Raw genomic sequence first — 26,544 nt, forward strand, 5'->3', positions numbered from 1 at the left:
ATGCCAGAGGGGTTTTTGTAAGTATTCAATTGCACACATGAAGCTCTTAGAACATTACCTGGCACCTGGCAAGCAGTCAATCAACAAGCACTCTTACGGGTCATTTTTGAAGTTTCTCCTTTGCAGGCATGATCCTTTTTTCTTTTTGTCCATGAAATATGGCAAGGAAGCCAAACATGTAAAGCAAATACAAGCTGAGGTGCTTGGACTGAAGAAGGAAAGACACTTGTGGCAAGCCTCCTTGCTCTCCTTCTTCTGTTTGTGTTGCCAACTTAGCTTCTACTTCCCCTCTGGCTCCTGCTTTGATGGCTCCTTTTCTCCATAGATCTAGTTCAGAGCATCCAGGAGAGAAAACTCAAGAGGCGTCGACTAGTGGGACAAGGGCCAGTCCAGGCTGTGGCTAAGTCGCTGACCTGTCTGACAGAGGCAGAAACTTCAGTCATTGTGGTCAAGGGAACAGAGTCAGATGGCAGCAAACAAACCACTTACAGACGAGGAATTTTTGTGATCATGTGTTTTGCAGAGAGCATGTGGGCACAGCAGACAATTTGAGGGGCACAGACGTTCCAGAATTGTGTTCTGTGCTTGTTTTAATGAGCGGTGGTGACAGTGTTGCTTAGGAGATGTCGTTAGGAGCCCATCAGTCAGCTCTGCTCTGCTATGTCTCATACAAATCTCTACCCTTCCAAAAATCTCACTCTGCAGCGCCATTCATGAGGGGTCCAGAGTGGGTGAATATGGGTGGACCAGGGCAAATATATCACCCTTTTTAGAAGAGCAACTCAAGGAGGGGTGGGGCAATAATGTTCTTGAAAACAAAATAGCCTGATAATAACATTAAATCAAGTTGTATTGTTAATTCTGTTGCTAAGACTCTGAAAAGTCATTGCCTTCGGAGATGTAGTGACTGGGAGGGGACAGACGAGCCCCCTAGGGTGATGGAGATGCCCTCCCTATACCTACCGTGGGTGTGATTGTCAAACAGGCCTATCCAGATACATTTATTTAAATTCATTGAGTTAAATCCGTTCCTTAATGTTTGTGCACGTTATTGCATATGTGCTATATCAGTTAAAAAGTGGAAAGATGAGCAAATAACCCCTGCGTTGCTAGCCTAATTCGCACCTGTTCGTCTGCTGGGATTTATATGTACACACTACCAATCTTTGCAAACAGCCCTGCAAGGTTAGGCACTATTTCTGTTTTCCATAGGCGGAGACTCAGGTTGGAAAGTAATGTCTAGCATCAAATAGCAATGGCATATCCAACCAGATGTGATTGAATTTTCTCTGGGATGTAGCGCACTTAACATTTTTCTAGCTGGATAGAAACTTCATTACAATCTAATAAAAGATTTGCTGCACTGGTGTAACCGACTCTTCTAATATGAAGAAACTGTTCCCCTCCCCTGGATAGCCTCAGCCTGTGCCCCATATTGTGAGCTTACCAGCCAGCTGAGCTCCTGGCTCTTGGATCTGTCATCCGGAAGCCCAGATGTGCAGATTCTCAGTGTTGGAAGCTACCTTAGAGACTCTAAACTCTCCCTCTTGCTCCTGACTTGGCAGGTTTGAATACGACCTTCTGGTCAATGCAGATGTGAACAGCGCCCACCACCAGCAGTGGTTCTACTTCCAGGTGGGCGGCATGAGGGCTGCTGTCCCATACCGCCTCAACATCATCAACTGTGAGAAGCCCAACAGCCAGTTCAATTACGGTATGAGCTCCTGGGGAATAAAGACAGTAACACCAGGAATTATGTCACGCGTGAGGGTTTGATTATCACCAGAAGCCCTGCTTGGGTTTCCAAAAGGTTTGAAGTTGGGCTGACACATTTTGGTTGCCCGGTGTGGCAAGATGGCAGCCAAGCTGTGGTTAACTACTCTCTTCCATGGAATAGAGAGGAAATTCTCTCTTTGCTGTGGGCTATTAATACTATGTATAACTTTCTACTATTTCCTGACTCCCTTGCTCCACTTTGAACTTTTTGAGCTCTGCGAGCTCTCTTTCTTATTTATTCTTTATCTTCTGAACCTCACAGTAGTAAATGTATTCACCTGTTTGTTAAGGACAGGAGAATAGCATAATCCAGTTGGACAACTGATTTACACTCTAGGAAAACTCTGGAGAATGTTTATACTCTCTTTAATCCCTGTGGCCGTTTAGGAGGAGACATTCAAGGGACAAAGATTAACTTGGTGCCCATATATGCCTTGACAATTTCGAGGAGTGGGGAATTCTGCATGCTCCAGCTGACTCCTGTGTTAATTTGTTGAGGGTTTAGAGTAAGGAATGAATATTCCAAGACCTCTAGGTCCAAGTATAGGGCACTGTCTCTGTTTTGCTTTGGCTCATAGACTCTTGCCAGTGTAGAAAGGGAACGTGGTGGTTGACTCTTCATTCACTTTGGATGGCTTTTGCAACAAACTGTCACAAATTTCGTGCCTTAAAACAAGATAAAATATTCTCTTACATTCTGGAATCTAGAACTGCAAAAGCAGTTTCATCTGGTTAAAGTTCAGTTGTTGGCAAGGTCATGCTCTCTCAGGAGAATCTAAGGGAGATTCCATTTCATTTTTCTTTCCAGCTTTTAGAGCTACCTTCCTTGCATTCCTTGGCTCCTGGCGCCTTCCTCTCTCTTTAAAAGAGGGCTGCCTTCAAGTTCCTCTCTGCTTCAGGCCTTTCTGTCTCATCTATATTCAAATATCCCTCAGCCTCCTTCTTAGGAAGACATTTGTGGTTGCATTTAGACCCTGCCAGTACAATCTCCCCATTGCAAGATCCTCATTTTAATTGCAACTACAAAATCTCTTGCTATCTAAAACAAACATTCTCGGACCCCAGGGATTAAGACCAAGATGTATTTGGGGGTGATTTCAGCCTGTTACAATCTCTTTTCCCTTTTCCTCATGATTAAGGCTCCCTTCATTTTTGTAGGGATGCAGCCAACGCTGTATTCTGTGAAGGAGGCTCTTCTTGGCAGGCCCACCTGGATACGGACAGGCTACGACATCTGTTACTACAAGTAAGTTAGATTTTTGTTAGCTTCCTTCTCTCCGTTCTTTCATTCTCTCCCTATTTTCTGCTTTTCTCTGTTAATCTTAGAACATCAGCAATCTGAGCTTGTCTGTTATCGTGTGGACAATGTCCCAGTGTCCATGACGTGATCTTCAGAAGCATCAGCATATTAAGTGGCACCCACAATAGACATCAAGAAATGCCTTGTGATTTTCTGAAAAATCATCAGTCTGATTTAAATACATTAAAAAACCTGTGATTAGCGCATCAAGCTTTAATTCTTTACCTGTTTCCATTTGTCCCAATGAACAAAAAGTCTGAGATGTTTTTGTCTATTCTTATCCATCTCATGCTTCAGTTTTCAAGTAGATGAGAGTGAATTTGTGACATGTACACTTAAAAATCAGTTCCTCCTCAACAAGATGTTTTTTAGGAAAAAAATAAAAATGGGAGAGTTTTCAAAATTCATTTGCAGGGCCTCCCCTGGTGGCACAGGCAGTTGAGCACAGCGCTGTGAAGCTGTTCACAGTCTCTGCAGTGCTGGTTCGATCCCGGCCGGCCAGCGAGGGTCCCACATGGCGCAGCAGACCTCTCCTGTCATGCCTGCTGCTCCCCTCAGCAGTGTATTTCGTCAGTCTGCCTGTTCTGTTCCCCGCTCTGTCTCTGGTGAGTCCTCTCACCCTCCCATACATCTGGCCTGTACCCCGGTTCTTGTATAGATAAATAAATCTTAAAAAATAAATAAATAAAAAATAAATAAATCTTTAAAAAAATTCATTTACAACACTTAATCAGTAACCAGGTCCATCAATTTATGCCGTAAAGTTGTAATGACATTTAAATTATCTGTATCTTTTGATAAAAGAAATGGATTCCAGAAGTGTAAGTTGCTAATGTGTGCATTTTCTTTTGATGGAAAAGGAAAAATTCAAATTGATAAGAAAAGAGATAGGAATTGTTAGGACAGGTAGAAAACATGTAATTAATTATTAGCTCATTGGCTAGATTCTTCGAGAAAATGATAGACTTGTACTTATTTTCTTGAATAAACTAAGGCTTTTTTTTCCAGGCCCCTAAAAAGAAGGCCCCTAAAAATTATTATTTGACATTCTAGGGTATAGAATTGCTATCAATATTAAAAAAAAGAGTATATGCTCTTATGTTCTTGACTTTTGAGGCTATGAGGACGCCAGCATCGATAGATAGGAAAGGTCGAGAATCGTGTCGCTCTATCAGACACAAAGGCCAAAGTCGGCAAAAGAGATAAGGATGGTCTATAAAACCTGAGCTGAGCTAACAGCTCCGAACAAAGAGCTGGCAGGCTTCCATTCTTACCTGTTAGGATGTGGACTTGGGCAGTAGTTTCACTGTGTTCCTTAGAAAAATAATGAAAGGTGACAATTTTGTGGGTTTTTCATTCACCTGTTTGGCAATTACCCTCTGGAACCCCTATCTTGAGATCCTCAGATTTTTTTTTAAGTCTAAATCTCCAAAAAGATTTAGACTAAAAATCACCTTAAGGTAATAATAGAGCTTACATCTTTAGGAAAAAAATAATGAGGACTTAATTTTGGACCTTGGTGTATCAAGAATAATTTCTAGTGTCTTCTGAACATAGTAGCTCAAAATAAATGTGGAAGATCAGCTTGCAGCCGAGCTTGGCTCTGGAGCTTAGTAGGAGGTGGGGCACACTTGACACTTAGCATCCCCTCCCAATGAGCAGTTCCTCTCTCTGGAGCTGCCCCTCTTGCTGGCGGAGAGTGAAGGGCAGGTGTAGGGTACGAAGAACCTGCGAGAAGGAAAAGGAAGGAGATCCCACAAGTCCAAACGCATTGCTTGGCCTGCAGAAAGCCAGCGTTAATGTTAATAGCTTTTAGATTCATTAACAAGACAATTGTTATGTGATTAAAAAGCAACAGAGGGGTAACATGAAAACCTTGAATGTATAATGTAATTCATTTTTCACATTCCAGCCATGAATACAACAGAGATCAATGGATAAGATTGCTACATTGTAATGTAGTTTGTTTTACAATTATTCACCACATTATGTTAACACATTTCCAATAATGTGGTCTAACAACAGGCTAGTTGTGTGTAGCCCTATTCAAACACAACTCAGAGCACCTCTCCTTCCTGTGGGGTGCTTTGGATCAGACAATGCTTTTCTGCTTTTTTAGCCATCCCTGTCTTTGCGTTGATCTGCTTTATAAGATGCCTCTGTTTCATCCGCACCTTAATGCTCTCAGGTGTATTAATTTGGGAGAATTTTCCCTCTGTATTTCCTGTCTCCAGTATATCATCAGAAACTCAGAAGTTCTATTCTGTTATGATGTTAACTTTATTACCACATTCTGCAGGATTCTAAAGGGGGTGCCGGGGAGTTCATTGTGAGGAAAACCACGAGTCTCAGTCCCTGCATGTACCTCTGGAAGGGAGAAAGACAAAAGGACACTCAGAGGGAAGTAGAGAGTCATTTCCTTCCCAAAGTGACAGTAGTGATGATGAGTTAGAGCTTTGTGGGTCTGATCATTACCAGTTAGAAAGTACTTTCCGCACTGTCTTCATAACCTGCATGTGCTTCAATATATCTGTTTGTAAATTAGGTTTTTTTTTTAATAATGAATCTTTTTTTTTAAGACTTATTTATTTATACAAGCACTGGGTACAGTCAGAAGCGTGGGAGCCAGAGCAGGGGACAGAGCCAGAGCGGGGAACAGAACAGGCAGACTGATGAGGTACACTGCTGAGGGGAGCAGCGGGCGCGGCAGGAGAGGTCTGCGCACCATGTGGGACCCTTGCCTGGCTGCCGGGGATCGAACTGGTGCTGCAGAGGCTGCAGGCAGCTTCGCAGCCCAGCGCTCAACTGCTGCGCCATCAGGGGAGGCCCTTTGTAAATTAGTTTTAATCAATGACTATACTACCATATTATGTAACTAGAAAGCATGCAAAAAGTTAAGAGTTTTAAATGTGAGAAAAGGATGACACAAATAATAGTTTTAAATGCTTACCTAATTGTTGGGTTTTATGCTGCTGCTGACTCAGGCAGTGCTACCTCCTTAGGGTAGGTTCGCCACGTAAGCTAGTGTTGTACATAGTCTTTGGGATAATTTTGAAAATTTTTGGTTAACTTCCCAGATCTCATTAGACTATATTTACACACATTAGAATTCTTTGAGAAAGAGCTGATATTATAGGTCATGTCCATCCTTTCGCTTTCTTGCTCATTTGTGCTTAAAATTAAATGTTAACATCAATATATGACTTCTAAGCAGATGAAAAGACCTGGTTGGTCTATATTGTGAGTTTTGCTAAATTTAGATAATGTAATCTGAAAATTCACTGAAGTGCCTTCTGCAGACTTCAGTACCAGAAGATAAAAGCAAAAGAATCAGGGAGGTGGTGAACCATCCCCATGCCCACTCGGGAGCCTCTACTGCCACTGATGCTGAACCACACGCCACGCAAGACCACAGATGTCTGTTGTACGGCATTGTTCATATCCCAGCCCCAGAAAACAACAGAGAAGTGTCTGGTTTACTCTACACTTATTCATCACAGAGTGTCCAATATGGACTGTCCATATTATACTGTACACACCTTCACTTTGTTTCTATTGCCCAGAGAATAATAATTTTTAAAATTTTTTTATTTTAACATTTATCATTTTTTACAGTTTTTTAGACAATATTTGCTTCCCCCCATCCCCTCAGGTGTAGTCCCCATAGAATTTCCTTCCCCAAGGCACCCGTGCACCATCACTGCAGTCCCCTGTGCGCCTCCCTCCCTCCCTCTGCTCCCTCTCCCACCTTCTCCCCTGCAGGATGTCTCTGGTTTATAATTGTCTGTTTTTGCTTTGTTGTGTTTTGTACTGTTATTTTTTTTTTTTACACTGATGTCTTATTTGGTTCCCCTATATTCCTGCTATAAGTGAAACCATCCAATACTTTTCTTTTTCCTTTTGGCTTATTTCACTGAGTATAATTCCTTCAAGCTCCATCCACGTTGCTGCAAATGGCATGAGTTTATCTTTTTTGATTGCTGAATAGTATTCCCTTGTGTATATGGACCACATCTTCTTGATCCAGTCATCTGTTTTTGGGCATTTGAGTTGTTTCCAGGTTTTACCTATTATAAATAGTGCTGCAATGAACATAGGGGTACAGGTGCTCTTTTGAATCACTGTTTTTGTGTCCTTTGGGTAGATCCCCAGTAGTGGAATTGCCGGATCATATGGTAGCTCCATTTTTAGTAGACTGAGGAACGTCCAGACAGCTTCCCACAGTAGTTGGACCAGTTTGCACTCCCACCAGCAGTGTAGGAGAGTTCCTTTTTCACTGCATCCTCTCCAAGAGAATAATAAACTTAAGGAGCCATTCTAATAAGCTCTCCATGAGCTTTTGGGCTCTTGGCCGTTGCGCTGAAGCACCCCTCTGCCCTCCACCTTACAGAGCACTAGGACAGAAAATAAAAAGTGATCTTGCAGAGGGAGGAACAAGAGTCGGTAGCTCGTTTTTCCATGCCTCTCACAAAAGTAAGCAAGGCCAGTTTTAGTTTCCACTTTATTTACATCCTCGCAGTCTGCTTGCCCTGCTTGCATCCACAGCCCCGCACCTTGCAGAAATCTCTCCCAGCGCTGGTCTAAAGCAATTTTTGTGCTGAAGGGCAGAGGGAGGGAAGCTGCGCTCAGAGTGCCCATGTAATACACAGCGGCTGATCTCTTCTGACATTTATCTCTGCTCGCGAGCGGAGATGGAACAGCTCACTCATGAAGACGAATGTCGTACAGGAGCTCTGCCAGCGTGCGTCCTGCTGAGGGATCTCAGGAGGGAGATTTGGTGTTAGAGAGAATATTAGAAACACGCACACACGGGGAAGCCAGGCGACTCGGCTGCTCTGCCTTATTAGATCCTGTTAAGTGAAATGATGCGCCCTTGTTAAATAGAGCCATCGCCATTATAAGATTATCTTATTCACTCTCCATCTTGGCATTCGCTTATTTCAGGCACACGCAGAAAAAAAAAAAATGACTTCCCAGCATATTTTTTACGTACAAATGGAAATAGATGGAATTCATAACTATGCATTTGTGTACTTTGTGCCTTGCTTCATTGAAAGGGCTTTGTGATTATAAAAGCGCAGATCCTGTCAAAGATAAATGGTCAGGGAGCGGCAAAGCAAAAGGAGCCCGCTGAGTGTGGGGTGCCTGCTGCATCCGACCCGGCCGTCTGTGACCCGCGAGGACTGTCCAGGATCTGGCAGATCGGAGAGGACACTTGACTCTCTCCAGGTGCCCCAGGGCAGACTGAGGAGAGACAGTTCTTGGCATTAATCCTCTACCCCTCATTGATGGTGTGACCTTGGACAAATTATTCCCACCTCTTTCCATCTTAGATTTCTTTTTTTTTTTTTAAGATTTATTTATTTATTTATTCAAGCACTGGGTACAGTCAGAAGCGCGGGAGGGTGAGAGAATTCACCAGAGCCAGAGTGGGGAACAGAACAGGCAGACTGATGAGGTACACTGCTGAGGGGAGCAGCGGGTGTGGCAGGAGAGGTCTGCTCGCCATGTGGGACCCTTGCTGGCGCCCGGGGATCGAACCAGTGCTGCAGAGGCTGCGGGCAGCATCGCAACCCAGCGCTCAACCACTGCGCCACCGGGGAGGCCCTCCATCTTAGATTTCTTACCTCTAGAATGGGGATAAGAAAAATATCTACCTGAAGATTAAATGAAATGAAATAAAGCATGTAAAAAACCTTGAACAGTGTCCTGTGCAGGGCAGATGTTTGATGAATGTCAGCAATTACCATTAATTATTAGGAGAAACATCTTAGTGGTTGCAAATACCAATGGCATAAACAACCAGTGATACGGATCATTTTCAGGAGTCTCAATTGTCTGTTTTACATTCCTTCTGCTATTTCAGACTCTTAAGTTTGTAGGCGGCCTGATTTATAATGACCAAAACTTCAAATTCTTACTTGCTGAATAGAATCCAAAGACCTTATGTCCTTTCATCCATTCCTGAGAGACAGGACATGTAATGAGAAGAATCTTGGTTCTGAGTAAGCCTGGATTTGGGGCTGAAGCCTGCCTAGTTTGCTTGTTATATGCTGTTCAGGAGACATTTCCCTGCCTGGAAAGTGCTTGTAAGAATATGTACCTTGAAAGTGTATTGTTATGATTAGAGAGGTAGAATATATTAAGCATCTTAATTATTATTCCTGAAATCTCAGGTCCATGTACGCTACAGTTTTTAACTGAACAGCTGCTGAGTACTGTGCCAAGCATGAAGAGACACAAAGGAATCAGCATTAATTCCTGCCCTCAAGTGTTAGCAGGGGGGAAGGCAGTGTGATTGGAATTATGTAAAAGGGTGGCAATCAGGGAAGACTTCCTGGAAGAAGAAACACTTGAGTCTTCAAGGAAGAAGAGGAGATGGCTGAATGAGGAAGATTTCTCATGCAGAGGAAGATTTCTCATGCAAAGGAGGAACGTGGGGTCACTTAAAATATGAAGGCTGAATGTCTCTGCCTTGCAAACATCCCTCAACAGATTCATATCATCATCGGGAAAACAAATGTGTTGACGGGCTCACTGTGACTTTGTTATGGACAAATGGAATTGTAGTGAGTCGAGGTTTTGCTTTGGGGATTCATCAAACATTTCAATAGGAAGAAGAAGATCTTGGGAGAGTCTCACTGCAGGTAGAGTCCTCTCCTGGCCCCTCCCGCTGCAATACAGCTGCCAGATGTCAGCAGGGTCACCTACCATTTGCTTTCGGTTGGTTCAGCCAGAGTTTAGACCCAGATGAGGGTTGTAACTGATCTGCTTTGGCTAAAATCATCCCTAAATGAAGCAATCAATTTGTCTTAAATTCCAGCATTCTACAACTGACCTGAGAGGGATTGACTTATCAGTGGGGAGCTTTTAATCTTGCCCACCAAGGGACAGCATGTGTGTGTGTGTGCGTACATGCACGCATGTGTGCGTTGGTGGTATGAGAAGGTAGATATCATGTAGTCAAAAGTACCATTCAGATCCCTTATACTTCCCTTACAGGATGGAACCTGGGCTCACAGAAGCTTCTTTTTCTTTGTCAATGGCAGCTCTTCCTCCCTGAGCGTGCAGGTTTGGTTGGTGTGGAGGAAAGATCTCCAGGGCAGGCACTGTGCAGCTCGCTCCCTCGTTCCTCCTGGCGTTGCCCTGGGGTCCAGTGGCCAGGCTGAGCTTACTTAGCTTGGGAGTGCCCGGGATGGGACTTGGGCTTCCTGAATGGCACCGTGGGAAACCTAAAAAGATGTGAGGCTCATGTCAACGAGACCACCCCATCAATCCTTAGCGGCATCTGCTATTGTTGAGGGAAGATCCGGGCTCTGAATTCACTCTCTGCAGCTGAAGAACACGGGGATGTTCAGGCACTTGATGTGTCTGCTTGCCTGTGCATTCACGAATACGCGTGTGTTCAAGTGCTCCCACACATGCCCCTGGTGACCCTCTCTTTGCTTGTCAACATTCCCACCAGCAAGGTGGCCGGCTTGCTGTACTTCAGCTGGTCTTTCCGGCTGGGGAGAAGGTAACTGAGCAGCAACTGCTGTTCTGCGGGGTGTAAACAGGATGTGTGTTTGCTGGGGAGTCTTCCAGTGAGATAGAAAGAGAATAAGATGCAGCGCATGTGTGCCCTGCTTGCTTTCTGAGACACCATCTGCTTCTTTACCTACTTTCTAATAACCAGAGGCTTAGTTCTAGAGAAACTACAGAACTTTGGGGAAATCTGGTGAAAGTAGACCCAATTAGATGTCAAGAGCCAGATGGCATGGGGGTGAAGATGCTCTTTGGAAGTTTCTAATCCTGTAGCCACCAAGGAAATGGGTCCACTAACGTAAGGCTGGAAAGTGGTGTGTGGAGATGAGGGTTGGCAGGTGCTCAGTGTAGGGTAAATGGTTTTCAGGCTTTTCTGCCCTCTGCCATTAGGATTGCCCTGCCTGAGGGGGCACCTGCAGTTGTTACATTGTTATAAGTTGTGTTATTTACTTCTGTGGGCCATGACAGCGGTATGGAGATACTGCCAAGAGAAGCAGAGGCAGGAGAAAGAGGCAGGAGAGAGAAGGGGAGAAAGAAGCCCAGAGAAACCCAGAGTGAAGACTTGCAGGGGGCTTGGAGGCCTGCTGGCCTAATGGCCCCCTGGCACCCCTGCCTGCCATGTACCTGGTTGCTGCACTCACATAAAAGCTCAATAAAAGCCTGAGAAGCGACCGAGGGCTCCAGAACTCTCCTTTACCCGTCTACAGGATCTCAGAACCAGCTCTGTGCCCTTCCCGGCATTATACTCAGCCTTCCCTCGGGTGACCCGGCTGCTGGGTGGCAGAAGCAGAAGCCTGAGCAATCTACCAGTTCCTGGGGATCTCTGTCTCTCACCTCATTCCCAGTTGGTATTTTATAAATATCCAAACCTCACAAAATAAGGCTGTGAATTTTGTATTCTTCCTTTCTGGCTTGCTTGATTTGTGTTTTTGTTTTTGTTTTTTCTTTTTTCCCCTGTGGTCGGAGGTGGCATGAAGGTAGTAAGCAGGCAGAAAAGAAAACTCTACGCTTCTCATAGTTTGCAAGAACGCACAGTAATTATCTGCTCTATCTTCCCTCTCCCTCAATAAAACTCCAAAGCACGGTGGACAAGAGCCAGCCTTGTGAGGATTCAAGTCGCACCCCCTGGGTCTGGTGTCTTCCGCATTAGAATGCAACCATTGGGGTGTCCCTTAGGGAAGCAGCCTTGCTGGCTCTGCAGGCAAGGCAGGCGCATGACCACAGGGCTGGGAAAATCTTGCCTGGAATGTCCTTCTGGGTGCAATTTACTTTGATACTGTTCTCTGAAGTATCAAAATTGGTTCTTCATCTTTGATGAGGGAAAATGTGCACTCCAGTTATAAGAAGCCAAACCACATTTGGGGGACAAATGCATGCTTTGGGGAGGAAGTGCTGCAGAGTGGGAAGAGCAAAGGCTTTGCAGGCAGGTCTGGGTCCGAGTCCTCCGTGGCGACCGCCTAGCCTGGCGACCTTTGACAAGTCAGTCTGTCTACGCTGTTGCTTCTGACTCACACAATGACAAGTGCACTGATGTTCCCCATAACCCGCTTGGCAGGTGGGAAGGGAAGGAGGCGATGTGATAGCAAGGGGGCGGGGTTGGAGGGACCCAAATTGGGGCAATACGGTGCTTTTCCGCAATAGAACCCCAGAAAAAGCCAGAATGAGTCCCATTTCTTCTATTTTCCAGCTCAGCGACTCTGCTCTGTGGCTTTCATTTTCACCCAGATGCCTGGGCCTCTGCGTCACTCGGGAGGCGCTGGGGGCACCATCCTGCACTGTGCAAATTCCCTCACGACCTCTCTTGTCCCTGTCGCTGTTTTCTGTATTTCACCCCCACAGTGTCTGGGGGGATGAACACTTTGTCAGTACCTAACACACGGGGCCTTCAGCATCCAGGACCCTAAGGGAAACTTCCCCCCAACGCCCCCTCATTCTCTTCTCGTCTCCTTTCTGTTTTAGAAACCACTATCGCCAGAGCGCAGCCGCCACCGGGGGAGCATCTGGGAAGTGTTATTACACCCTGACCTTTGGCGTCACCTTCCCGCACAGCGGGGACATCTGCTACCTGGCCTACCACTACCCCTACACTTACTCAGCCCTCACGGTAACGCCCTCTCTCCACCACTGCCACTCCTGAGAGCCCCCCGCAGGCCTGGCCATGCTGTGGGCAGCGCCCTGACTTCCCTAGGGAGCCCGGGCTTGGGGTGGCTGACTGGGCTTTGCCTTTGTCCTTCTCCTTCCCTGGACCGGGCACAAGGCTGAGGTCATAGCCAGGGGCTTCTGAAGTCTCAGACACTCTCGGGTTTCCTCACCTCAGGGTGGGTGTAGCAGGTGGGGCATGGTCGGGCCTCTGCCTTCTACTTTTTTTAGTCCTTTTATTGATGCAACAGGATTGATAACATGTCTCGGGTGTCCATCCCTATAAACCAGCACATGCATCTGCTGCGGTCTGCTCTCCACTGGAGGTCCAGTCCTGTCCTCACCACACACCCCATCCCTTTATCAGACCACCCGTGTCTCACTCTTCACTCTGGTAACCACAGTTTGGTCTTAGCGTCTAAATGTTCGTTTGTGTTTTATCTAGTTCATTTGTTTGGTTTTCTGTTCCCCATGTGTGAGTGAAATCAGTGTCTTCCTCCGTCTGGCTTATCTCACTTTGCATGATACCCTCCAGGTCCGCCCACACTGTTGCAAATGGCAGCATCCATCTTCTTGAAATAGCCGAGTGAGTCCCCCTCCTCAGAGGATGGGCATTCAGGTTGATTCCAGATCTTGACTATTGTGAACGATGCTGCAGTGAATGTGGGGGGGTGGGTGAAGATACCTCTTTTTGACTTAGTCTTTTCATATTCTTTGGGAAAATTCCCAGAAGTGGGCTGGTTGCCTCACATGGAATGTCCATTTTGAATCTGTTGAGTCTTCTCCAGGCTGCCTCCACGGGCTGTGTCCCTCCACACCCCACCGCTGTGTACCAGGCTCTGTCTCCTATATCCTCTATAGCTTTTGTTGTTTCTTGCCCTTTGATCATTCGATGGGTCTGACTTTAAAAGGCCTTGAAGTTATGCATGAAATGGTTAAGACTGGGGAGCGATTATCTAGTTGAAATGGGGTAAACCATGTGGGTAAGCTGGGGTGCATATTCACAGGACATTGATGCTTTGAAGGGAGTGGGCAAAAGATGAAGTTTGGAAAAATTTCCCTGAGTCCATGAGCAAGTGGCCACTGGGGCTTTTCCAGAGGTTTCCATGGAGATGGGCTGGAGGCCACTAGGAGGATTGAGGTTGGACAAGAAGAGTGGCAGAATAACACTGAATCATGGCAAGTAAGGGCCATGAGTGCTTCAGGAGAGCAGCACAGCAGAAGTTGGGCCAGGCTGGAAGCTTGCAGGCTTATGTTCTGGTTGGCCCTGCAAATAGACAAAAACCAGGCAAAGTGAAGCAAACTGTTTCAACTCTGCAGTTTTCTGTCACTTGAAGAAGTTGGCAAACTTTCCCTTTTCCCTGGCTATTTCCTGCCTATCTTGAGGATTAAAAATCTCAGCTTTCTTCTAGTTAGCACTTTTGTCCTGTGTGCTAATGCAAAATGTTGTTCGTATATTTACAATAATAGGTGCCTGTATGAGTGTATTTAACGCTTCGCCTGAAGGAAGAGCTTTATTATGTGAAGTCTGTGATAAGGAGTTGGAAAAGATAATTACTCAGAACCTCTTTCCCTCCAAAAGGGATGTTCAGGTACACACGAGAATTTTTCTCCATTGAGGAGGCATAGCTTAAGCCACGTGGCTAACTGCTGGGGGAAAATGCATCTGTCCTTTCCTCCAGATGCTGTCTTGCCTAAGGAGAGATTTTCACTGTTTTCCAGATTGCAAAAGATACACAACTAGTATTATTTGTGTATCATGCTTAGAAATCTCTAGAAGTTAATCCAAGCAGCACGCGTCACAAGCTCTGTGGTAACAAGCCCTGTTGTCATAAAACATTTCTGCTGCCTGGAGGGACCCAGCATGGGGAAGATTCACGGCCCCACAGCAGCTGGTTTATTGTCTCGCCTGTGGAATATTGCACGTGCGATGTCTGCTGGGGATTTTTTTCGGAAGGCACGTTTGCCTTTTCCTTTGGGGTGATGATCCATGGGCCCAGGACACTATTCTTTTCATTGGGTAGAATATCTTAGGCCTTAGACTATCTTAGACCTTGCTGAGATTCTCAGTGGCTGGTAGTATAAAACGGTAGAAATCAAAAGAGCTTGGGAAATGGTCTAATTCAACCTGGTCAGTCATTGATGCCAAAGCTGGGGTCTGGAGAGCCCACATCTAGCTAGTCGCCAAGCAGGGACTGAGGCTGGTCTATGATGTCCATTCTGGGCCCTTTTTACTTCTCTCTAGAAAGATGTGGAAGGAACTGAGGAGTCCTGGCCTGGCCTCAGAGCCACGTCCTTGCTGGCTGTGACGTATAATAACTGTTAAAACCGTTGTCAGCCTTGGTAGGCATGGGGAGTCGTCAAGCCATCCCTGATGGCTGAGTGTCCTTACCATAAGGCTGGACACTGTGGCTGGGAGTCCGCAGATGATGGGATTGCTCACCAACCACAGACCCGTCTTCACCCCGCGAGGGGCTGATGAGTTCTTGTTGGGTGCCCAAGAGCTGATTCAAAGTCTGAAATTCAACGTGAAAAGCCAGTTGCAGCCGAGGCCTGGCCGTGGGAGTTTCACACTTTGAATCAGCTTCGCATCCTAAACGAGTAGCACAGAATAAGAAAGATAATTTGTCATTTGAAAGCGAGAAACATAGATACTCAATTTTAGGTTTCACATTTCCAAAAACACATGGTCCTCTCTAGGTTTAAGCCAGTGATTGACTCTGTGACTTGTCTTAAAAAAAACTCTTCCTCCCAACATGGACAGAATGAGTACACTCTGTAATGCATACTAGTCATTTTTTTTTTTTTTTGGATATGTCTTAAGCAGAAACAGTTTTTCTTCCAGCAGATCAGTGATAAATTAAATGTGAATGATACCCCCAGGGCAGAATTAACTGTAGGTTACTTGGGCTTTATGCTGAGGGGTGGAAAATACATTTCTACGTGGAATTCACAATTTGTAAATCTCTTGTAATATGGATTATATTTAATGATTACAGACATTTTTATAGCAGACGACATGTATGTTGGCTGTTTTTCAACACAAATACAATTTTGCAACTTTAAAAAATCTTATTATTCTCTTATAATAAGAGAATTAGTATTTGGTCCTTTCAAATTGATATCTTCCTGATGCTTGCCAGGAACTCTGTTGGATAATTGTCCAAATTATAGTATTAAACTAAAGCTAAAGGAAAAAATACAATGTTATTATAATTATGAAGCAAGGAAAAGGAATTCTCTTTTAATCATTTCTATCAAGCCATCAATAATTACAGTGATTGTTAAAGTATTATATTAGCAATACTTGTTAAAGTCTTCAGCTTATTTTGTGGATTGCCAATAGCAGTGGTTGAGAGTGGGGTCCCAAGAGAGTTTCCAATAAACATTTTAAAGGGTAAGAAAATGGAATCTCATTGAGAACTTAGAACTGCCTGAATTGGCAAGAGACTAGACAGTGGGATTATGCACAGTAGGATCCAAATGTTGGGAGAGTTCAAGACTTTTAAGAAATAGAGTGGGTTTTTTCACCAGACACATCTTTCAAGATGATGGCGGATACTTCTGCCATCATCTTTAGAGATGAAATGGAGTAAGGTAAGGTATAGGGAGATCAAGGGAGAGAGAGAAAAGAGAGAACTAGAATACCATTGCACAATCTCTATATTCTAAGAGTTTAAAACATGTCAAGTGTGAAACATTGACTCACATGTGGCAGAGCAGAGATGCTGCGGGCAGGTCCTATGTCGGTGCTCCCAGGCTATCCACAGGCAGAGGCTGCCTTCGGAGGGGCGCCCCAAAGGGCAGGCACCAACCGAGGGTCCTGGTGTGGGAGAGTTGAATGTGAAAGGGAAAGGCATCAGCATCAGGAGAGATGGCGCCATCGACCCCAAGACCTCCCGGGCCTATAGTACAACAATGCAGGAACACGAGCTAGGGCCAGACAGGCCACTGAGAGCTGTGGAAGACGTGGCGTGAACAGCGATGGGCTACGGAACATGAGCTTCAGCTGGGAGATATTAGGCATTTATTGAGCTGTGATACTATTGATCATAAAAACTTGAAGCTGGGCTCTGTGTCTTCTTGAGGTGTGGTCTTGGGCAAACGATGTAACTGCTCTCAGCCTCGGTTTTTATCTGTAAAACTGGGAGCCTAAAAGCAGTTCCCGTTGGGGGTTATCGAGATGAAGCACTTGACTGGTGGGAGAAGTTAGCCAGGTTCCTCTGTCTAGTAAGCGGTGCTGGACAGTCACCAGCAGGACTTTGAATAGCTCTTGTATCATGATATTTGATTATTTTATGTGCCCATTCCACAGCTTCTAATACAATGAAAATTATGTTAAAACATCCATCTAAGGGACCTAAAAAGAAGTAAACACAAAGGCCTCTGCTGCTTTTCTAAGGGTGATTGCTTAGAATAATTTTTTTCTTTACTCTGTTCCAAATCATCAACAGTATAATTTTGTTATTTTTTTAATGGAAAAAGGATAGTGAAATGATCTTTTCTATTTAACTGGCAAATCTGTGAGCAGGCAGCAGGAGACGAGTCATTTCTCACTCTGAAAATAAGACCCTTCGCTGGGCGAGAGGGACAGGCTGACGGGGCTGGTTAGAACCTGCTTACAGCGCGTTCTTGCTGCTACGTAGCCTAAAGGTGTCGTTTGTTCTCCTGTGGTGAGAAGCCCCCGGTTCTCCGATGAGTGTGTTTAAATGGCCACCGAGAAGCAGGCCGTGCACTAGACAAGAGGCTCCCTCCTCGGGACTGGTGTTCTCCCAGGTGGGGGCAGACAGCACAGCCGTTCAGTGAGGACAGGATGGTCAGGAGCCAATTCTCAGAGGACAGTGCTTGGCTCCATGTCAGTAGCCACCAGCAGGGGGATCTGCTGAGGTCAAGGAAAGTTTTTGAGGGAAGTTTTTTTTTTTTTTCAATTTTTTAAAAATAAATTTAGTTCTTTTCTTTTTTTCAGTTTTGGACAGTAATTGGTTGCTCCCCTCAGGGGTGGTCCCCAGAGTTCTCCCTCCACCATAACTCCCGTCTGTGACCCAGCACCACAGTCCCCTGTGCTCATCTCTCCCCTGGCTTGACCCATCCTCCACCCCCTGCAAGATGTCTCAGGTCTGTGGCCAGCTTGGAAGTTTTGTCTTTTTCCTGACTTTTTATTGGGTTTCTCCATATTGCACACTTTGAGGGAAGGTATTTTTCCCCAAGATTTATCCTTATTATGCATATAAGAATTGGGGTGCAGGCCAGAGGTACAGGGGGTGAGAGGACTCACCAGAGACAGAGTGGGGAGCAGAACAGGTGCATCCACTGAAATACACTGCTGAGGAGAGCAGCAGGGAGACAGGAAAGGTCTGCTGCACCATGGGGGTAGCTCCCTGGCAGGGATCGAACTCAGGCCGCAGTGGCTGGCGACAGCTTGATAGCGCTGAGACTTTGAGGGAAGTTTGAAGAGGAGAGCTGAGAAGGCAGAAGCTGCAGGCTGACTCAGAAGCCTGGTATCTCTCATCAGTGGTAGAGTTTGCTGCCCTGTGGCTCCCACAGGCTGCGATTACAGTGGGCCTTGGTCCTTAGACCTGGAACCTCCCTTTCTTACTCATGATCCCGGTGCCATCTGATTTCTGGACCCATGTGGACCTTGTCACCTTAAAGTCCTTTTCAGAACAAGACAAAGCCACCGTGGCAGAAGGGAGAGCACCAAGAAGCTCAGCTTGCTTCTGTGGAACCATGCGGGGGGCATACTCCAGGGTGGCAGGACCGGGCGACAGAGAGCTGCAGGGGTGGTGGCGTGAACAGCATCAAGTTGCGGAAGATGAGCTTAAGCTGGAAGATACTAAGCATTTGTTGGGCTGTGATATTATCAATCATAAAATCTGCAACAATAAACACTTAACAGAGATGTCACAGGAGAAGAAAGGTTTCGGCTTTGCTTCCCCTCACGCTTGGTGCCAAGATGCCAGAGATGCTGTTATGAAGAGTGTCCGGGCTCATACTTCTGTGGACAGGTTCCTCTTGTGGTTAATTTTGTTTGATGACTTCCGTGGCCAGACCTTCCTCGAGCCCTGCTTTCCCCATGTTTGATTTACAAAATTTATTTTTGTTTTGAAATTTGGCACCAAAGAGCTGTTTCCTCTGTGTGACTTTGCAAGGCCACCGAAGCCAGGTAGAAGCTTCCCTTGAGAGGGCTCTCCATCCATCCGACTCAGTGAGGCCCCGGGTAGCCATGATGAAACAGGAAACAAATCGTTTGTATGGTCAAGACAACACAGAGCCTCAGAGAAGCAATTCAGCAAAGACAGTGTTCCCGGAAGCATGTTCTGTAGCACCCCGTGTCCCGAGGTTTCATGGAGCACTGTGGAGCACTGTGGAGCACTGTGGAGCACTGTGGGCTGGCCTTTCTCCTAAGAGTCCTGGATGTCTGTGGGCACATCAAAGAGTCTGACAAGGTCTGCAGGAGCTTGAATTTAATGCTCCTGTTCAAGGGCTTCGGCTGTGCATCCTGCCCCCCATCTCCCTGCCCGTAGGGGCACCCAGCACAGCATCTCTTGGGAGATGCTGCCACAAATCATGTTGTTTTTCTGGTTTGGGGACCCGGAATCTTGAGATTGTGAGGCAAGACCTCGTCCATGCAGATTTTAATAATAAACGATGTGGAGAGCAGCTTTCACCCCGACATTTAAAAAGTGGCTAAAGCAATTTGTTTACAGTCACGGGGAGCAGCACCTAAATCCACCCTGTCTTCCTTCCCTTCACTTAGGGGCTGAGTGTCCCTTTCCTGGGTGGGGGAGAAGCAGGGCCTCTTCCCTGGGGCGTTGCCACTGGCTCCTGGCCCTCTCCCTGCGTCCCTGTGCCCACTGCCTCCACACGGGCCTTAACGACACTGACTTAATCTGTTTAATACATGAATTTCTGGGAGCTCCTTTCCAAGGGATGTTTTTCTGTTTCCTCGTGGTTTGATTTTTTCTGTTTTAAAGACCATTTTTACTCAAGTCTAATTATATTTTATTGTCAGAAAATGTGGTTTGTGCCATTTCTACTTTAAAAAAACAACTTTGGTGAAAATGTTTATAGCCTGTATAGGAGTGATTTTTGTTACAGTTCCAGGGGTAGGCGGTGGGGGTGGCGGGGGGAGCTTGTCTGTAGAAACAGAATTTGACATATGCCTATAAAAGCAATATTGTTCAAATACTCCAGACCATTCTTTTTGCACAATTGACTTACTCAAGACTGATGTATTATCTTAAAGTCTCCCACTCCTGGCACATTTCCCCCCTTCTGCCATTTTGGTGTTGTATATTTCAATCCTATGTTATTTGATTCTTGAGATTTATGAGATTTATATGTTCATTGTGAGTTGTGCCCTTTATCATAATAAGATTTTTAAATCCCATTTAATGCACTTGATCTTGAATATGACTTTGTCATATATTACTATTGACATGCCTACTTTAATTTGTATTTGCGCATCCTTTCAGTTTCAATATTTCTCTTTTAAAATGTTTTAGTAGAGGCAAACAAAAGAAAGATATAATTTAGGAATGTTTTTTATATGCATCCTGATTTTTTCCTCTTTAAAGCTACTTCTTATATACAATATGTTGTGACATTTTAAACAACAAGCCTGAAAAATTTTGCGATTTAATCAGGCGGACTATTTCTATGTATTATATAATTTGGGGGGTTATTTTTATCATTCTTGTTATTGCTATTCTCCATGTTTCCTTACCTCGCTGCCTCCCTCCCCTTCCCTGTGCTCCCTCCTGCCTCCCTCTCTTCATTCCCCGTCCTGCCCCTCTCCTTTCTTTCTTACAAAACTTGGACAGTCCATACCTCCTTTGATTCCCTCCTTTGGTGTCGATAATTCTCCTATTGCTTCTCTCTAAGTTCCTTAAAACATAGTTGAACTTGTATTTCTCCATCAACAATAGCAACCAAAAATGAGTGTCTCCCACACTCGCTTTCCACATCCCATTACGTGGCTAGAGTGGAGTTACCACTGAGCGAGGTAGGCGATGCTATTTTTATTGCATTTTAGACATGAGAAAACTGAGTCACGAGGGTTAAGAGTTTACATAGCTTCTTGGGAATCCACAGCTAAAATTGGAACCAAAGCAATTTGCCTCAAGACCCTGACCTCTTAGTCATCTTGCTAAAAATTACCTTTATATTTTTTAGAATTAAATATTATTATGTCTCTGCGAGTTGAAAAAGTTAATATATTATTTTACTTTGCTCCTGTCTTAGATGATTTGTTTTCGTATTCTCTTAGGACAGATGATGACGTTCAAATCTGTTAGTTTTATTTCCCTAAAGAATTACTTTTTAACCCTTGTATTGTGGGGTGACCCATCTCCAGTAGATATTTCAACTTGAGCACTGTTTAACTGGACTTTAGGCCAATGGCCTTTAGTTTGATTTGGAGCAGTTGAGGGACATCTCTGAGGCATCATTCTCGGTCAAGATGTCCAGGTGGTGTTTTCTGGGCTCTTGTGTATCTGAGCAGTAGAAGACATTTGCTCCCGAGCGAGGCCTTGCTGGGTGTGGGTTTAGTGGATTCTAATCCTTTCTGCTTTCACTAAATGCCTTTTCCCCTGGCATTTAGTGCTGCCGAAGGAAATATGACCCAATAGTGATTATCGGTGTGTGTGCATGTCTAGCTTTATCTACACACACACACACACGCACACACAATCCTGCACACAGGGCAGTGTCCTCACCGAGGTGAGGAAAGTGCTCAGTGCTTGTCTTTGGTCTCCCAGAAATGGTGTTTGGTGTTCTAATCTGTCTTCACAAGGAAGTGTGTGTCAGGGGAGATGAAGCTGAGCGAATGGGCCGTCTCAGGGAATGGGCCTGCAAGAGTCATCAGCCCTGGGGTTTCTTCAGCTTCATACTTACCTGGTTATATAGGTGCTGTGTGTGTGCATGTGCACCTACATCTGTGTGCAGTTGGCTGCCGCCTTCTCTCCAGGTGTGTGACGCTGCCTCCTGCTTTCCACTGCAGGTACATCTCTTCCATGCCTGACACTCAGTACTGGATGAACAATGACAAGAACGATACACAAAGATTTGCTGGAACACATGGGTCTCAATTGAATTCTCATTTATCTTGAATATGGGGTCCACATACTCCTTCCCATTTCTTTGCTTAGAACTGTGTCAAGTGCTGACTCCTGGGAATATCACCAGAACAATCTGTTTCTAAGACAGAGCTGGGTTTATCACCTCCTTGGTGTGGTGGGCAGAACAGTAGCCCCCCCCACCAGGATATCTGTGTCCCACCAGGAAGCTGTGAAGATGTTACGTTCTGTGGCACCAGGGACTTTGCAGAAGTGATGAAGTTAAGCATCATGGGAATGGAGAGGATCCTGGGTTATCGGGTTGGATCCGATATAATCACAAGGTTCTTGTAAGTGAAGAATGAGACAGGCTTTCGACCCCTTTCCTCCATAATCAAAGCCTGCCAGGGCTGCTGGGGTCTTTTTCCTGTTGCTGTCTCCAGGTTCTCTGCAACTGTAAGCACTGGTGATGGTTGGACCCAAGTCGATAATCCCCCATCTCAAGTAGATATTCATCTAAAACAGATCTGCAAATCCCATGAGCCATGGCAAGTAAATATTTACAGGTTCTGAAGGTTAGGGCCTGGACATCTTTGGAGGAACCATTATTCTTCCTACCACATCTGTAGCGAATCATTTTCACACCTAAATGCTTGCTTTACCTTTTGAGGGCACGCCTCCCTATTTGCATAGTCCATTTTATGACTAGTTTATGTAGATTTCCCTGGGATTCATGTTTGTTTGTTTTACTTATCTAGCGGTCTGGTTACTTGTCTGAAAACAAGGTGGGCAGTTTCTCCTTGTGCCTCTGACCTGCTTGATGGCGGTGAAGATGCTAGATCTTTAGCTGGAAGGATCATTTTTGTGCCAGATGCCCTTGGGCAGGAGCGGGCAGCTCCTGGTTGCTGTGTCGCTGTTAGCAGGGCAGGCAGTGTGGGTGGAAGTGTCTTCAAGGTCTTAAAGACTGTTCATCAAGAGTCATTCTTTCAACAATTTTCCCATTTTTGTATCTTTCTGTGTTTAAAATGAGTACTTAAATGGGAAGGTGGGGTTGGAGAAATCAATTGCTGTCAGCTCGTGGTTCTCATAGCTTAGGATTCTCCCTGGATCATTTATTTTCCATCTTCCTTCACCGTGCGCACAGATCTCTATCTCTTGGCGCTAGGGGCTGCTGAAGTGCTTGCCTCGGGTTCCCAGGCTCTCTTATGCTCCACCCTCACAGTAGCCACATTCCTCCAAGCCACAGGGTACAACTTGAAGATACATCTTTTACGCAGAAAAATGCAGGGTTGAAACTTCTGCCAACCTCATTGAAATATCCTAGGAAGTAGGCATATCCTTGAACCAATTCATGCTCAATACTGGGCAATTTAGATGAACAGAAATGCTTCTAAATTATAAAGAATTATATGAATATAAGCTTTGTTGCTGTTTTCTATTATGGTTATTGTCCAGAATATCAATGACATGCACTTCTGTTTCATCTCTGTTCCAGACTCACCTTGACATTCTGGCAAAAAGCGTGAATCGCAGGCAGGTCTACTTCCGGCAGGAAATTCTCTGCCAGACGCTGGGAGGGAATGCATGTCCACTGGTGACCATCACAGCCATGCCGGAGTCTCCCAGCGCCGACCACCTCGAGCAGTTCCGTGAGTAAAATCAGCACCTTCTTTGAATACTGGGTGGTGGTGGTGATGGGGTATCCTCAAGATCTGCATCCCTTTGAGATCAGAAGCTCCATGAGGGGTTGGGGAGCAGACTATAGAAATGAATCCTCAACTTCTCTTGATACAAAGCAAGGGGTAGATGTTGCTCTGCTGTTAAAGAAGAGAAAATGATTGACAGCTGTCAGGCCACGAAATGACTGGTTGCTGTTGGGCAGCTTATTAGTGACGTCACTTCCTTTCTGAAACAACACCAGGGTCTGAGTCACTTTTTCCCACCTTGAATCCAGGGATTTTACTTGCCATGCTCACTACTGTCATGCCACTCACACAGCCTCTCAGGTTCCGGAAGGAAGGAAGTTGAGTTTTGGAGTTGTTGCTACAAAGTCCCCTTGATCACCTGAATGCCATTTGGATTTTAAGAGCTGAAGGTGGGGAGGGAGCTCCAGCCAAGAATTGCAAAATCAAACAGAGAACCATGAGCTGACAGCAATTGATTTTTCTAACCCCACCTTCCCATTTAAGTACTCATTTTAAACACACAGGTACATACAGAGACACAGAGAAAGAGAGACGTGCACACACACGCACACACAGTCACAGAAACACACATGACTGACATACAGATGCACAGACAGACCCCCTCCTACCTCCCCCCACAGGCGCCCCTTTAACATTAGAACCCTGGGCATAATCTTGAGTTACCTGTAACCAACTAGCTTTTCAAGTTGGCTTCTGACAGTCTCAGAGCTTAGATAGGCAAAGTGAAGTCAAACAGAATGAGGCTTCATGCTTTGCAATGCAGAAAGTTAGGGAGATGAAAGTAAAGACTTGGGAATAAAAACGCTGCTAATTTATCCCCAGAAGATGCAACCTCCCCTGATGAGGTGCTAACTGCATCCAGGTGACTCCTTGGAGCATCCCTGTGCAGTTTCTCACACCCCATCAGTGCGTGACAATGGATGCTTAACAGCCTGGCTAATCAACAGCTGATTACCCCTCTGAATGAAGGAGGCCCTACAAAGCTTTAATGAATAATAAGGGATTTTTCCAAAAATTCTTTTATGCATCAAATGTGTTTAAGAGCAATTTCTGTAACAGTTTCAGAGCCCTTTGCTCTCCGGTGAGCCATGCTTGGAAGCTAAAGACGGCCGTCCTTCCAGGGCTGCCTTCAGCAGCAGTTACTTATCTCAGGAAGTGGTTTCGTGCAAGTCTGCACCGTGCAGGCTCCCTTTCCGAAGACGGTCTGTGCGGAACCCCAATGTATAATTTTGGCGTGGAGCTGCCTCTGCTTGTTTACTTTTCTTCATGCTGTCTTTGGTGTTTGGTTGACATTACAACTAGAGAGATTGTTTTTGCTGTCAGGAGGCGACTGGATCCATCGAAAAGCCCCATAATCATGTGGCACTGAGATAGTTCAGTTCAAAGTAAAGCGGTCTCATCTGAGTCAAATGAGACTGGTTTCTGCTTGCTCTGTAAGATGCGTTACCTAAATATATACTCTGATGTCTCATTATAGCTTTCTCTTTTAAACACATGCTTTTTATCCACAGTTGCTCATCTTGAGGGATGCCTGGGCTGAGAGGAGAGGACCCCGGGGGTAGTCAGATGATGGCTGTCTGTCATCTGTCCATAAAAAACTTGCGAGTGACAGTCATTGAGTTGGACCCTGAGGTGCCCAGGGCTCTGACAGGGAGGACTAGTTAGCGCCAAGGTCATTGCTGTGCCCACTGCACTGTGGCCGGGTGCTGTGCCAAGATGGGCCTACGGCTTCATTGAACGCTCTTGTGTCACTGTCTTGAAATTCTTGCAAAGGGTTTGAACAAGGTGACTCGTGTTGGCATTTGGCCCTGGGCCCTGCAGATACAGAGCCGGTCCTGGGCCTGACTTAAGGTCACATAGCTAAAAGGTGCTGTCCTTTCTGTGCCTCCAGCCCCTATTTCCAATGCACACAAGAAGAGTCCCAACCAGTTTTGTCTGGACATTGAAAATTGGTGTGGATTCTGTGGGCGACTGGCGTTTTTGCTAATAGGGGTTGATTTCAGAAGTCTGCGTGTACCGAGGGGGTGAGTGGGGCTCAGGGAGGTAAACCCCACCCGAGGGAGCCCCATTTGCATCCTCCTCATTCTGTCCAACTCCAGAGTCTGTGCTCACACAGTGCGCCGACATGGTCTCGGGAACAGGTGGTCAGCGTGGCCTGTCTCTCTGCCCTGTGAGCCAGAGGCCCCTCGCCCTGCTCTGCGTCCTCACGCTCAGTTGATCACAGATAAATGTATTACTCTCCTCACTCTGCTCACAGTGAATTTTATTTTCCTCTCCTAACCCAATGAAAGCATTTTCGTGGTGGGGGTTTTGGGCTGGGTGGCAGGAAAGCGGGGGCTGGAGGGGGTGGAGGGTGGGAGTGTGAGGAAAGGAGTCTCTGCTCCTCGGGCTCCAGCACAGCCACCATTGTAGGGTATGGGCCGCTGTGCCGGGAACGCGGGCTCAGACGGGCCATGGGATGAACGGTGCTCAGCAGCTTGCTGTGAACCCACGAACGCGTGCTGACACTGAGTCTCTCTAGTTCACACCGCAAATGTGATTAACTGTGCCAGAAATCAGAAGTAAAAACCCCTTAACTTACCTTGAACCACAAAATGTGAAGGATCAGTTTAGGCTGAGGAAATAGCACTTGGACGGGTGACACATCCTGTCCTGTCCTCAAGGTCCCCCACCTCACCGGAGGTGCCCCACACCAGGTGATGTGCTTCCTCTGTCCCAGGGACCAGGCTGGTTGCCCCGGGGGAGGGGTGTGTTCAGCTGTGATTGAGTTAGTTTCTGGCTCAGTAGCTGACTTACTCCTCAGAAAGGGATTTGTGCATTGAAAGGCTTTCTTTCCTCATGGAGATGACAGCTTCTTCTGCCTTATTTTGGAAACCCAGGAAAGGAGGCCCTGGCTGTGGGGCTGTAAGAATTCCCCCGCTGGAGACAGGGGCCCCTGGTGGTCTGGCCTAAGGCCCAGGGCTGGAGATAATTGAGGACAATTTATTGATTACTTTAGTCCATCCCAGGGCATGGGCTCCAGAGAGTCTCCTGGAAGCATTTT

The 26,544-nt window shown here is 45.8% G+C and overlaps 1 protein-coding gene across 2 annotated transcripts in view; it reads left to right on the top strand.

Annotated features, from left to right (window-relative positions):
• AGBL1 (AGBL carboxypeptidase 1) overlaps window positions 1–26,544 on the top strand; it is a gene marked incomplete at both ends in the record, with an annotated part of 583,725 nt that overhangs the window by 127,526 nt on the left and 429,655 nt on the right. For both annotated transcript variants that reach the window (XM_084254285.1, XM_084254284.1), the window contains 4 exons: window positions 1,566–1,714; window positions 2,935–3,022; window positions 12,560–12,704; window positions 23,291–23,444. In XM_084254285.1, the coding sequence (XP_084110411.1) occupies window positions 1,566–1,714; window positions 2,935–3,022; window positions 12,560–12,704; window positions 23,291–23,444 (536 nt within the window). The remainder of the gene's footprint in view (window positions 1–1,565; window positions 1,715–2,934; window positions 3,023–12,559; window positions 12,705–23,290; window positions 23,445–26,544) is intronic.

This window comes from Talpa europaea (assembly GCF_964194135.1).
Source record: "Talpa europaea genome assembly, chromosome: 14".
NCBI lineage: Eukaryota > Metazoa > Chordata > Mammalia > Eulipotyphla > Talpidae > Talpa > Talpa europaea.